Below are 14031 nucleotides of genomic sequence, written 5' to 3'. Positions count from 1 at the left end.
ATATTTAAAAGAGGAACCTACCTCCTGTAAGTTCATTGGCCACCCACAGACCCTGCCCCATCTCTGCTGAGCCCCGAGGTGAGTGAGTTCCGGGAAGGGGGTCACCCATCCACATGTGGGTCAGCAAATATTGATGACTATCAAAACAAAATGAATTTCATAGCTTGCCTGAGCTTGTCTCTTGAGTTTAAAAGGTTGAAAGATTTCGGCATAAAATAGGCGCTGATATTCTTTCAGGTCAAACCACAAGTTCGCACCATTGCTCCACAACTGCAAGAAAGGAAGAGAAATTAGTTCATATTCGACATGGCAATGGCTTGTTCCCATTCAGTGTAGTCATTCTATATAGCTGTTTAACCCTGAAATAAGTACACAATTGGGACTGTGTGGCAAAAGGGTGGACACACTTGAGCTGCTACTTTGTAAACATGTGCTTTATATGTTAAACAGTTTTACGGTTAATGTTGAAAAATGGCAACAAAAATATTTGTAAAAAGCTTTAGCAGCAAAACTCTTTGCCTAATGATCCAAGATTTCTTTCACCTACCACATTCCTTGTTTCTTCACAAAAACGTGTGAAGTAGTATCCAGTTCTGCTCTCATTGTGCAGCGCCTGCAGCATGTCGTCTATTTTAGAATCACACAGATCCGCATGGTATTTCTTTATCTGCATCTAAAAAACACACACAAGCAAGATTCTTTAGTTCAGCGTTGCAGCCTGATGGGGATTCGTAAAGTAAAGTAAAGAAATCAGCAAAGCCTGATGGTTGAAAAGGCTAACTCTGTATCAGCACAAACAGCATCAACAACAGGGGTCGGCAGTAAAGTACAGGATGTGCAGTCAGGGAGTGAGCCCAGCTATTGGACAATGGCTGTTGCTATGCCTCGGACAGACAGTAATTAAACACACATCCCTGTGTATCGTGCTCCTGAGAGAATTATGACCCCTGAGAGAGTCACGACTCTTTGAGCATTCGTGACTCAGGGACATTGATTAATTAGTTCTGTCCTGCGAGTGTGTGACTGGAAACAAGAGCAAGATCTGTATTCAAAGGAGAGACAAAGAGACTTCTGAAGCAATAACCTGCAGGAATAATCATCGTAAGAAGCCATGCCCGAGTCCAGGCCCAGAGGGGACATCGGGATCCACCAAGAGGGAGTCTGATCACCTAGCCTCTTAATGGGTGGTATTTAGGTCCAAGCGTGAGTTTTGATATCTCGTAGGAAAGAGTTTTGATCCTTTGTGTAATGAAGTCTTGATACTGTGTGTAACAGAGCGTCAGATACCCTTTATAGTGATGGTTTGATACCATTGGAGTAACTTGGTAAGGTACAATAAAGGAGATCATTGTACAATAATTTGAGAGTGTTGTCCATAACACTGGGTGACCCAGATTTGAGGTGCAACAGCAGAAGGACTTGTATTATCAAGAGAGATTGAGCAGTTAAGGTCTATAATTGCTGGAGTTTCGAATAATGAGAGGAAATCTAATTGAATTAAAAAGATGCTACAAGGGATTGACAGGGTAGACGTAGCGGAGGAATTACTTCACTCAAAGGGTCATGAATCTGTGGTATTCTCTACCGCAGAATGCAGTGGATGTCGGAACACTAAACAAATTTGAGGAGCTAGATTTCTAATTAGTAACAGGATGAAGGTTTTTGGGGAGAGGGCAGGAAAGTGGGAATGAGGATGAGATGAGATCAGTCATGATCGAATTGAATGGTGGAGCAGGCTCAAGGGGCTGAATTGGCTATTCCTGCTCCGAGCTCTTATGTTCTATCAATAAGCTTAGAGTTTTTAATGTGTGCTAATGACACTCAGCTTACCAAGTGTAGAAGCAGCAAGAGTCCACTTCAACTCAACATCAGCAAGACTGAAACCATTTATACTGAAAACTTTGGGCGGAATTCTCCCCCCCCACGCCGGGTGGGAGAATCGCCGGGGCGCCGTGCGAGTCCCGCCACGCCGCCCCGGCACCCACATGCGATTCCTCCACCCCCTCCCCGAAGCCGGCGAGAATCACGGCTGGCCGCTCGGAGAATCGCCGCTCGCCGTTTGTAACGGGCGAGCAGCGATTCTCCGGCCTGGATGGGCCGAGCGGCCTGCCCAACACGACAGGTTCCCACCGGCGCCGTCCACTCATGGTCGCTGCCGGTGGGAACAGCGCGGGAACGCTGGGGGGCGGCTGTAGGGGGGAAGGAGGGTTCCTGCACTGGAGGGGGGGGGGGGCGGGGGGGACTCAAAAGGGATCTGGCCTGCGATCGGTGCCCACCAATCGGTGGGCAGGCCTCTCTGAAGGAGGACCTCCTTTCCTCTGACGCCCCGCAAGATCCATCCGACATCTTCTTGCGGGGCGGCCGCGGGGGAGGACGGCAACCACGCATGCGCGGGTTGGCGCCGGTCAACCTGCGCATGCGCGGATGACGTCATTTACGCGGCGCCGGCCGCGTCATTTACGCGGTGCCGCTTTTACGCGGCGCCGCTCCTAGCCCCCCCGGGGGCGGGAGAATAGGGGGCTGGGAGCGGCCTCCGACGCCGGAGTGAAACACTCCGGTTTTCACTCCGGCGCCGGGACTTAGTCTCCCGATGGGAGAATTGCGCCCTTTATGTTCAGTGAGTCTGGGTGGCGGGTGCATTAGTAGCCGCACCCACCATTTGCACCTGAAGGTTGCACTGAGGTCTTACAGCTGGCCTGTGCACCAATTTAAATTTTAATAAGTCTTAATGGGGAAGGGTGAGCCACACATTTTGAGGGTAGATCTAAAATCAAGTCAGGCAGGCCTTGGGCATCATTTCAGCAGTAGATTTAAAACTAAAATAGTTCATCCCAAAGGGCAACAGTAAGTTAAAATTGACTGGTAGTGTAGCATTGCCGTGGCTATTGGATCTTGTTCCAGTCACAAATTTTCAATCGTAGTAACCAATCCCGTATTACAACCACTACCAGAAAATGAGCAGCATCAGATCACTGTCCGTCAATCGTCATCTGATAAGAAGATACTGTCATTGTATTTTGCTCAGAACAGATTTATTTCCCCCTCTGGTCAAGTGAACGGTTAAATGTAAAGTAGTTCTTGTCCTGTAAGGATTTTCTCAGTTCTTTCCTGTTGGTTTAAGTTTTCAGCTGAATACTTACTAACGTCTCTAAATTGCGGAGGTCCTTTGCTTTACGTAATTCCAGGTCTTCCAAATCTTTCATCGCTTTTGAGGCTTGAGACCAAATATTGTCGATTGAAGATGGAAGCTGTCTGTGGAAAAGGAATTTATCGACAATTTGCAAATGTATGGAAGATAAAAGATAAGTTGACAAAAAGGAGATTATAGATCAAGATATGTTTAACGTTGGCAGAACCCTTGGCCAGCAGATGTGACATTGAAAGTTACTTGCAACCGAGTTTGATTCATTAAGACGGTGTAATAGAACAAAAGGAAACAGGAGAAAGAGTAGACCATTGGAGACTACTCCATCATTCAAGAAGATCATGGCTTATCTTCAACCTCAATTCTATCTTCCCATATTATCTCATATCCCTTGATTTTGTTTGTATTCAAAAAGCTACTGTAAAGAAGTGACCCATTTAATGAAGAAATTAATATGTTGGGTGCGATTTAACACCCAAAAAAGAATCCCGTTTTGGACACCAGACCACTCGATTGCACCGATTCATTAAATTATTAGAAGTTGAAAAAATAAAATACACTATGGAGCACTTGAAATAACGGACTTGATTCAACTAAATGGAAAGAAAGTCCCATAGCGAGTGCGTTTAGCCACGTGTCTCCCATAGCACTGAGAAACACATGGCTATTCAACATGACTCACATTGTATAAAGGGCCTCAGCGGGAACGCGCAACCGAGGCCGCACATAGCCCCGTTTTGTAATCTGGGGGAGATCGCTGAGGTCCTCAAAGCAATCCCTGACTATCCCCCAGCCCAAAGCACTATGGGAGAGTCCCCCCTCCCTTGCCCCCCAACCAAAGCCAACACACAGACAGAGGCATAGGTTAGCCATCTTTAGGACACAAAGGGTCAAATTTACCATCAACTTCCCACAGCAGTCGAGACAAAGACACTCAAAAGAAATTAAACCGAATTATACTAAATAGCCTTAAATTATATATTTGCACTTAGCGGGCCGGCTGCTGAATTTGGCACCCACCACCTAGTGTACTATTTGGGACAGAAAAGCGGGAGTGTGGGACTGTGGTAAACCACTGTTGCACCTATATTAGGTGATGTATGGTAGAATCTGTACTACAGGTACGACGGTAGTCCCTGCCTTCTGGCTCCGCCCAGTAAGCGGAGTATAAATATGTGTGTCCTCCGTGCAGCAGCCATTTCGCCAGCTGCTGTGAGAGGCCACACATCTTAGAGCAATAAAGCCTCAGTTGTATTCAACTCTCATCTTTGATCATGCATCAATTTATTGCTCTAAGATTTTCAGAAGATGGACCTCCGTATCAAGCCGGATCGCCTGCAGCTAGATCTGCAATCAAGCGACGCCAAAAAGGACTTTCAGCACTGGCTAGATTGTTTTGAGGCGTACATCAACTCGGCGCCAAGCCCTGTTCCGGGGGCTCAGAAAATACAGATACTGTACTCGAGGTTGAGCTCCACGTCTTTCCGCTGATCCAGGACGCGCCAAACTATGCCGAAGTCATGACGCTACTCAAAGAAAATTACGCCCAGAGGACGAACACGCTCTTCGCCACTCGCCACTCGCTCTCAACTCCTTGATGAGTCCATAGAAGACTTCTGGCGGGCCCTAATCCCACTAGTCCGGGACTGTGACTGTCAGGCTGTTACGGCCAAGGAACATTCAAACCTCCTTATGCGGGATGCTTTTGTTACGGGGATTGGGTCGGACCTCATACGCCAGCGACACCCCCGCCAACGCTGCCCGGCCCGCGCTGCCCTTTGTAAGGCTTGCGGTAAGAATGGGCACTTCGCCGCGGTGTGCCAGGCCTGCGCAATCGCCGCTCTTGCCCCCACCCCCCTAGTTTACGGACAATGGGCACCACCATCTTCACCTCCCCGGACCACGTGCGGCCAGTGGGCACCACCATCTTCTCCCCCTCAGACCACGCGCGGCCAGTGGGCGCCGCCATCTTCTCCCCCTCAGACCAAGCGCGGCCAGTGGGCGCTGCCATCTTCCCCTCCGCGCAACACGTGCGGCCCATAGGTGCCGCCATCTTTTTCAACCCCCACCCGTGCGGCCCATGGGAGCCGCCATTTTGTCCTCCCCAAGATCTTCAGGTGCCGCCATCTTGTCTCCCCCACGGCACATGGGCACCACCAGCATTCCAGGACCCGTGCCCCCCGGGCACCCCATCATCCGACACCAGCGACGACCAACCACGACTCGCCTCAGTGACCATCGACCAGTCTCATCCGCACAACCTGGCTACTGCAACGACCAGCGTTAAAATCGATGGACACGTGACCTCTTACCTGCTGGACTCCGGGAGCACCGAAAGCTTCATCCACCTGGATACGGTAAGGCGCTATTCCCTCGCAGTACACCCCAACAATCAAAGAATCTCCCTGGCCTCCAGATCCCATTCCATGGCGATCCGGGGGTACTCTACGGTCACACTCACGGTCCAGGGCATAGAATTCAACGGCTTCCGCCTCTACGTCCTCCCTAATCGCTGCGCTGCCCTACTACTAGGCCTGGACTTCCAGTGTAACCTCCAGAGCCTAACCCTGAAATTCGGCCGGCCCCTACTACCCCTTACTGCGGCCTCGTGACGCTAAAGGTCGATCCACCTTCCCTCTTCGCAAATCTAACCCCGGATTTCAAACCCGTCGCCACCAGGAGCAGACGGTACAGCACCCAGGACAGGACCTTCATCAGGTCCGAGGTCCAGCGGCTGCTTCGGGAAGGCATCATCGAGGCCAGCAACAGCCCCTGGAGAGCCCAAGTGGTTAGTTAAAATTGGGGAGAAACACAGAATGGTCGTGGACTACAGCCAGACCATCAATCGGTACACGCAGCTCGACGCGTACCCCCTCCCACGCATATCTGATATGGTCAATCAGATTGCGCAGTACCGGTCTTCTCAACGGTAGACCTCAAATCCGCCTACCACCAGCTCCCCATCCATAAAGCGGATCGTCCATACACTGCCTTCGTGGCAGACGGTCGCCTCTATCACTTCCTCAGGGTTCCCTTCGGCGTCACAAATGGGGTCTCGGTCTTCCAAAGGGAGATGGACCGAATGGTCGACCGGGACATGCTGCGGACCACCTTTCCGTACCTAGACAACGTCACCATCTGCGGCCATGATCAGCAGGACCACGATGCTGTGGTAGTATGTATTGGGGGTCATGTGGGACTGGAAGCCCTAATGTCATTGGCTGACAGATCCCGGGTCCTGGTTGGCCGTTGACCTCATACTCCGCCCTGAAGGCGAAGTATAAGAAGCCGGTGCCTTCCCCCTCAGGCCAGTTTACGATCGGGCTGCTGGGGAACAGACACGCTTAATAAAGCCTCATCGACTTCACTCTATTCGTCTCACGGAGTCTTTGTGCGCCACAATTTATTAAGCGTGTCTGTTCCCCAGCAGCCCGATAGTAAACCCTTACCACCATACGAAGCATCACCCCGCCGGGTTCATTTTTGACAAGGGGTGAATGTGGTAGTATGTATTGGGGGTCATGTGGGACTGGAAGCCCTAATGTCATTGGCTGACAGATCCCGGGTCCTGGTTGGCCGTTGACCTCATACTCCGCCCTGAAGGCGAAGTACAAGAAGCCGGTGCCTTCCCCCGCAGGCCAGTTTACAATCGGGCTGCTGGGGAACAGACACGCTTAATAAAGCCTCATCGACTTCACCCTATTCGTCTCACGGAGTCTTTGTGCGCCACAGATGCCAAGCTTGCCAAATTTCTCCACACCGCCACTCTCCTAAACCTCACCTACAACAAGGAGAAGTGCGTGTTCAGCACGAACCGCTTAGCCATCCTCAGCTATGTGGTCCCGATCTCGACCACATGCGCCCCCTCATGGAGCTCCCCCTTCCCCACTGCCCCATGGCCCTCAAACGCTGCCTGGGGTTCTTTTCATACTACCCCCAGTGGGTCCCAAACTATGTGGAGAAGGCCCGCCCACTCATACAGTCCACCCATTTTCCTCTGACGGCCGAGGCTCAACAGGCCTTCGCCCGTATCAGAGCCGATATCGTCAAGGCCGGGATGCACGCAGTAGATGAGACGCTGCCCTTTCAAGTGGAAAGCAACGCATCAGACGTCGCCTTAACCGCCACCCTCAATCAGGCAGGCAGACCCGTGACATTCTTCTTCCGCACCCTTCATGCCTCAGAAGTTCGGCACTCATCTGTCGAAAAAGAGGCCCAAGCTATTGTTGAAGCTGTGCGGCATTGGAGGCGTTACCTGGCCTGCAGGAGATTCACTTTCCTCACTGACCAACGGTCGGTAGCCTTCATGTTGAATAACACACAGCGGGGCAAGATCAAGAATGATAAGATCTTGAGGTGGAGGATCGAGCTCTCCACCTACAATTACGAGGTTTTGTATCGCCCCGGCAAGCTGAACGAGCCCCCAGACGCCCTATCCCAAGATACATGTGCCAGCGCACAAGTAGACCGACTCCGGGCCCTGCACGACAGCCTTTGTCACCCAGGAGTCACACGGTTGTACCATTTTATAAAGGCACAAAATCTGCCCTACTCCATCGAGGAAGTACGGACAATCACCAGGGACTGCGGACTGTGCATGACTGGTGAAGGCCTCCTGCCCCTTTGAGCGCCTCAGCGTGGATTTCAAAGGGCCCCTCCCCTCCACCGACCGTAACACGTATATTCTCAGTGTGGTCGATGAGTACTCCAGATTCCCCTTCGCCATCCCATGCCCCGACATGACGTCAGCCACTGTCATCAAAGCCCTCAACACAATCTTCGCTCTGTTCGGTTTCCTCGCCTACATCCACAGTGACAGGGGATCCTCATTCGTGAGTGATGAGCTGCGTCAGTTCCTGCTCAGCAGGGATATCGCCTCCAGCAGGACGACAAGCTATAACCCTGGGGGAAACGGACAGGTAGAGAGTGATAACGGGACGGTATGGAGGGCTGTCCAAGTGGCCCTATGGTCTAGGAACCTCCCAGCCTCTCACTGGCAGGTCCTCCCTGATGCACTACACTCCATTCGGTCACTGCTGTGCACCGCCACTAACAACACACCCCATGAACGTCTCTTTGCCTTCCCCAGGAAATCTACATCCGGGGTGTCGCTCCCGACTTGGCTCGCAGCTCCAGGACCCATCCTTCTCCGTAGGCACGTCTGATTCCACAAGGCGGACCCTTTGTTGGAGAGGGTGCAGTTGCTCCATGCGAATCCTCAGTGTGCCTACGTGGCATACCCCGACGGCTGCCAGGATACTGTCTAGCTCAGGGACCTGGCACCAGCAGGTTCCACACACACACACCCCTCCGGCCCGGTGCCTCCCTCGGCGCTCCCAGCATTAACCCCCCCAGGACCATCCGTCCTCCCCCTGCCCACGCCCGAGGATGAAGAGGATTTCGGCACACTCCCGGAGTCACTGAAGACCACACCAGCATCGGCATCGCCGCCACGACTGCGCCACTCCCAGCGGCACATCAAGGCCCCGGACCGATTGAATCTCTAACTTGTCCACTGGACTTCAAAAGACATTTCTTTTCTCACAAAAATTGAACATGTAAAATTCAGTTGTTGTATAGAATTCTCCATCACCCCCGCCGGACTCAATTTTAACAGGGGGTGAATGTGGTAAACAACTGTTGCACCTATATTAGGTGATGTATGGTAGGACCTGTACTACAGGTACGATGGTAGTCCCTGCCTGCTGGCTCCACCCAGTAGGCGGAGTATAAATATGTGTGTCCTCCGTGCAGCAGCCATTTCACAGCTGCTGTGGGAAGCCACACATCTTAGAGCAATAAAGCCTCAGTTATATTCAACTCTCGTCTTTGTGCAATTGATTGTGCATCAGGGACTTTGGTAACTTGAGGCTAAAAAAGATAGTGGTCGTATGCGTCTTTAAAAGGAACGTTTTTATATAAATAAATAACAGAGCTTAACAATAACAGTTACTCAGCAAAACAGTAGCAACAGGAAAACTATGCAAACATGAGCTCTAGTAAAACAGGGCTGGGTTCTCCTGGGTTCAGCGGCTAAGTGCCGGCTGAAACGGAGAATTCGTGGACATTTCACGACGCCACCAGCAGTGCCGAACCCTCACCGATTCCGGGACCGGTGAGGGGCTAGCAGCAGCGCCAGGTGAAACTCACGGCTCCCACTCCAAAAATGGCCGGAAAATGGCCGGGTCCCTGGTCACACAGATGCACGGCGATGACCTGCAGTGGTTGTGACGTACAATATGGCGCCGGCCGTGCGTGGACCGAACCCGCCAAATACGGCCTCACTGGCCACCCCCCACCAGTTCCCCCCCCCCCCCCCCCCGCCCCCAGCCCTCGGGGAAGCCCCCCCGGCCAGCGGCACGGCTCCTGGCTGAGTGTGGTGGCGCTGGACAAAGTCCGCAGCCGCCACGCAGTGTTCCAACCGCTCAGACTTCATGTCAACCAGCAGGAACTTGGCCCATCGGGGGCGGAGCATCGCGGGAGGTCCTTCCGATGACACACCAACACCGTTTCAACGGCGTGCGCCACCTGACGCGATGATGCCATTTTGGAGGGGGCGGAGACTCGAAAACCGGCGTCAAACCGGCTCCGCCCCCTATTTGGACGCCGGAAAGATTACGATATCGGCGTCAGGCAGCGGAGAATCCCGCCCCTGATCTTTCTTACATGTCACCCTCTTGCAGACTGAAAAAGCCCACCGAAAGCTCACACATGCTCAGGCGCCTGTAAAGCAATTACATAGGAGAAAGGCTTAAAGAACACTCTGTACTCAAAATGACACTCTGTCACACTTCACCCCTCTCAAATTTCAATCCCCCATCAGGCCATAAATACAACAAAATTAGTAACTCTACGAAAGTCTGTCAGAAGTTTATGGTTGCGTTGCGGCCCACGCAATACCACTGGTGAGGTACCCTCAATAATGACGCTTAGAGATTAAACTGTAAAGAAGGCTTTATTAGACTAATAACTATGCTAGAGCTAGAGATGAGAGCTGACTGCTGCACAGCCCATGAGGCAGCCCTTTATGTATGGCTCCCAGATGGGCGGAGCCAGAGGTGGAGTCTCCAGAGTTCCAAGCCCGGTCTTAAAGGGGACATCACCTTACATGATGATAAGGCAGTAACCGTTCATCACATTCACCCCCTGTTTAAAAAAGAGTCCGGCGGGGGTGAAGTGTCATCATAGGTCCATCCGTCTCGGTGGCCGGATCGTCCTCCTCAACTTCCTCAATTCGGGCGGTGGTGCGGCAGGCACGGATGTCCCGGTTGAGGGCACATCCGGGAGCACAGCAGTCGGAGCTTCGGTCCGGGTCGGGGCAGGTACACTAGGCAGGGCCGGGGGTAGCGGTGCCGGCGCCGGCGGGGTGTGTAAAGGTGGGACGTAAGGGGGGCGCACGGTAGGGGCTCACCAATGGATGGTAGGGCCGGAAGGGGGTGTGTTGTAGGGGGCGACGGGTCCTGCAGGGGAGCGGCGCGGGAAGGGGTGTCTGTGGTGGAGGATCCAGCGGGTGCCAGATCCCGGAGGGAAACCGTATCTTGCCTGCCGTCGGGGTACTCCACGTAGGCGTAACTGGGGTAGGCGTGGAGCAGTCGGACCTTTTCAACCAGGGGGTCTGTTTTATTGCTCCTTGCGTGCCACCGGAGAAGAACAGGTCCCGGAGCCATCAGCCAAGGTGGAAGTGAGACCCCGGAGGTAGACTTCCTGGGGTCCTGGGGAAGAGAAACAATCGGTCGTGAGGGGTCTCATTTGTGGCCGTGCGGAGGAGTGACCTAATGGAGTGTAGGGCATCGGGTAGGACCTCCTGCCAGCCGGTGGTTGGGAGATTTCTCGACCGCAGGGCCAGAAGGACAGCCTTCCACACGGTCGCGTTCTCCCTCTCCACCTGCCTGTTTCCCCGCGGGTTATAACTGGTCGTTCTGCTCGAGGCGATGCCTTTGCTGAGCAGATACTGACGCAGTTCATCGCTCATGAACGATGTACCCCGGTCGCTGTGGATATAAGCAGGGAAACCGAACAGGGTGAAGATGCTGTGCAGTGCCTTAATCACCGTGGCTGAGGTCATGTTGGTGCAGGGAATGGCGAATGGGAAACGGGAGAACTCATCGATCACGGTGAGGAAATAGGCATAACGGTTGGTGGACGGGAGGGGCCCCTTGAAGTCCACGCTCAGTCGCTCAAAGGGGCCCGAGGCCTTCACGAGCCGAACCTTGTCTGGCCGATAGAAGTGCGGTTTGCACTCCGCACAGACTTGGCAGGCCCTGACCATGGCCTTGACCTCCTTGGTTGAGTAAGGTAAGTTGCGGGACTTGATGAACTGGACGAGCCGGGTAACCCCCGGGTGTCAGAGGTCATTGTGGATGGCTTGCAGGCGGTCCTCCTGCGCGTTGGCACGCAGGACAGGGCATCTGGGGGCTCGTTGAGCTCCCCTGGACGATACTTGATATTGTACGAGTAGGTGGAGAGTTCGATCCTCCACCTCAAAATTTTATCGTTTTTTATTTTGCCCCGTTGCGTGTTATCGAACATATAGGCGACCGACCGTCGGTCGGTGACGAGGGTAAACCTCCTACCGGCTAGGTAGTGTCTCCAGCGCCGTACAGCCTCCACAATGGCTTGTGCCTCCTTTTCGACTGCAGAGTGTCGAACCTCGGAGGCGGTGAGGGTTCGGGAGAAGAACGCTACTGGTCTGCCTCCTTGATTGAGGGTAGCAGCCAGGGCGATGTCTGATGCATCGCTCTCTACCTGGAAAGAATGGTTTTGTGCACCGCGTGCATAGCGGCCTTGATGATGTCGGCCTTGATGCGGTTTGAAGGCCAATTGAGCCTCAGCCGAGAGGGGAAAAGTGGTGGTCTTTAGGAGTGGGCGGGCTTTGTCCGCATACTTGGGGACCCACTGGGCGTAATAGGAGAAAAGCCCCAAGCACCGTTTGAGGGCCTTGAGGCTGCGGGGGAGAGGGAGTTCCTTAAGGGGGCGCATGCGGTCAGGGTCGGGACCTAGGATCCCATCTTCCACGGCATAGCCGAGGATGGCCAGCCGGGTGGTGTGGAAAACGCATTTGCCGTCATTATAGGTCAGGTTAAGGGCTCGGGCGGTCTGGAGGAACTTTTTGAGGTTAGCGTCATGGCCGCAGATGGTGACATTGTCCAAGTATGGGTATGTAGCCCGCAAACCGTACTGGTCCACCATTTGGTCCATCGCCCTTTGAAAGATGGAGACCCCATTTGTGACACCGAAGGGGACCCTGAGGAAGTGGAAGAGCCGGCCGGCTGCTTCAAAGGCAGTATAGGGGTGGTCTTTTGGTCGGATGGGGAGCTGGTGGTAGGCGGATTTGAAGTCGACCGTGGAAAAGACTCGGTATTGGGCGATCCGATTTACCATTTCCGCGATGCGAGGAAGGGGGTACGCATCAAGCTGCGTGAATCGGTTTATGGTCTGGCTATAATCCACGACCATCCGTTTCTTCTCCCCGGACCGGACTACCACCACTTGCGCTCTCCAAGGGCTGTTGCTAGCCTCGATGGCCCCCTCTCCCAGTAAACGCTGGACCTCTGACTTGATAAAAGCCATATCTTGGGCACTGTAGCGCCGGCTCCTGGTGGCGACGGGCTTACAGTCGGGAGTGAGGTTCGCGAATAGCGAGGGGGATGCGACTTTCAGTGTCGCAAGGCAGCACACCGTGAGGGGGGGCAAGGGTCCGCCGAACTTCAGTGTCAGGCTTCGGTGGCTGCACTGGAAATCCAGTCCAAGCAGCAGGGGGGCACAGAGGTGAGGGAGGATATAAAATTTGAAATGGGTGTACTTGGCGCCCTGGATCGAGAGATCCGCAATACAGTACCCCATGATTTGTACCGAGTGGGACCCAGATGCGAGGGCTATGGTTTGGGATGCGGGATGGGTGCGTAGGGAGCAGCGCCTTACCGTTTCAGGGTGGATAAAGCTCTCCATGCTCCCGGAGTCGAAGAGGCATGCAGTGTCGTGCCCATTGACCTGGATCTGCATCATGGAGTTCTGCAGGTGTTTTGGCCGGGTTTGATCGAGGGTGATCGCACCCAGTCGCGGGTAGTCGGAGTCCTCAGCCGAGTCGGACTCGAAGAATCGCCACCGCCGCCGGCTGCGCGTGTCGGGTCGAGAAGATGGCCGCCGACAAGATGGCCGCTCCCATGATTCGCACGAGGCTGATGACGTGTCAGAAGAGGGCGTGTCGGGTCGGTGTGCAGCAGCATTGCGAGGCCTGTGGGCCCGAGAGCCTGATTTTCGGGCCGGCTCTTCTTTGTTTTTCTGGCCCCTGGGTCTGACCAGGCAGACGCTCGCAAAGTGCCCTTTCTTCCCGCAGTCGCTGCAGATCGTGGAGCGGGCTGGGCAGCGTGGGCGTGGGTGCTGGCCCTGTCCGCAGAAGTAGCACGGTGTGCCCCCATGGTGAGCAGGTCGCCGCGTGGCGCAGGCCTGTAATACGGGTGAGTCTGAGGAAGTCCGGGGGGGGGGCTGGCAGAGTCCGCGGGGTACGTACCCAAGTTATGTCGGGCCACCGCCAGCAAGGAGGCAAGCGTTAGCGTCTCCTGGAGGTCGTTTGGCCCGTTTTCGAGCAGCCGCTGCCGGATGTAGGTCGAGCGGATGCCGGACACGAAAGCATCTCTGATGTGCAGGTTCATATGGACTTCCCCTGTCACATTCTGATGGTCACGGTCCCTGGCAAGCACGGTGAGTTTTTCAACAAACTCGTCGAGCGACTCCCCCGAGCGCTGCCGGCAGGTAGAGAGCAGATACCGGGCGTGCACCTCATTGATGGGTTTGACAAACTGCTTGCGGAGCAACTCGATTGCCGCATCATAAGTCGTCGCCTTTTCGAGCGTGGCGGAGATTCTGTGACTCACCCGGGCGTGGAG

General features: G+C 54.0%; 1 protein-coding gene across 4 annotated transcripts in view; it reads right to left on the bottom strand.

Annotated features, from left to right (window-relative positions):
* The window catches only part of LOC140385213 (regulator of G-protein signaling 22-like), a 198201-nt gene that overhangs the window by 83099 nt on the left and 101071 nt on the right, over nt 1-14031 (bottom strand). For all 4 annotated transcript variants that reach the window (XM_072467116.1, XM_072467118.1, XM_072467117.1 and 1 more), the window contains exons 12-14: nt 3141-3252; nt 548-673; nt 169-270 (exon numbers count right to left, since the gene is read on the bottom strand). In XM_072467116.1, the coding sequence (XP_072323217.1) occupies nt 169-270; nt 548-673; nt 3141-3252 (340 nt within the window). The remainder of the gene's footprint in view (nt 1-168; nt 271-547; nt 674-3140; nt 3253-14031) is intronic.

Source organism: Scyliorhinus torazame, chromosome 11 (assembly GCF_047496885.1).
Source record: "Scyliorhinus torazame isolate Kashiwa2021f chromosome 11, sScyTor2.1, whole genome shotgun sequence".
Classification (NCBI taxonomy): domain Eukaryota; kingdom Metazoa; phylum Chordata; class Chondrichthyes; order Carcharhiniformes; family Scyliorhinidae; genus Scyliorhinus; species Scyliorhinus torazame.
The sequence above is the reverse complement of the archived record's forward strand: the minus strand, read 5'-3'. Positions and strand labels throughout refer to the sequence as shown.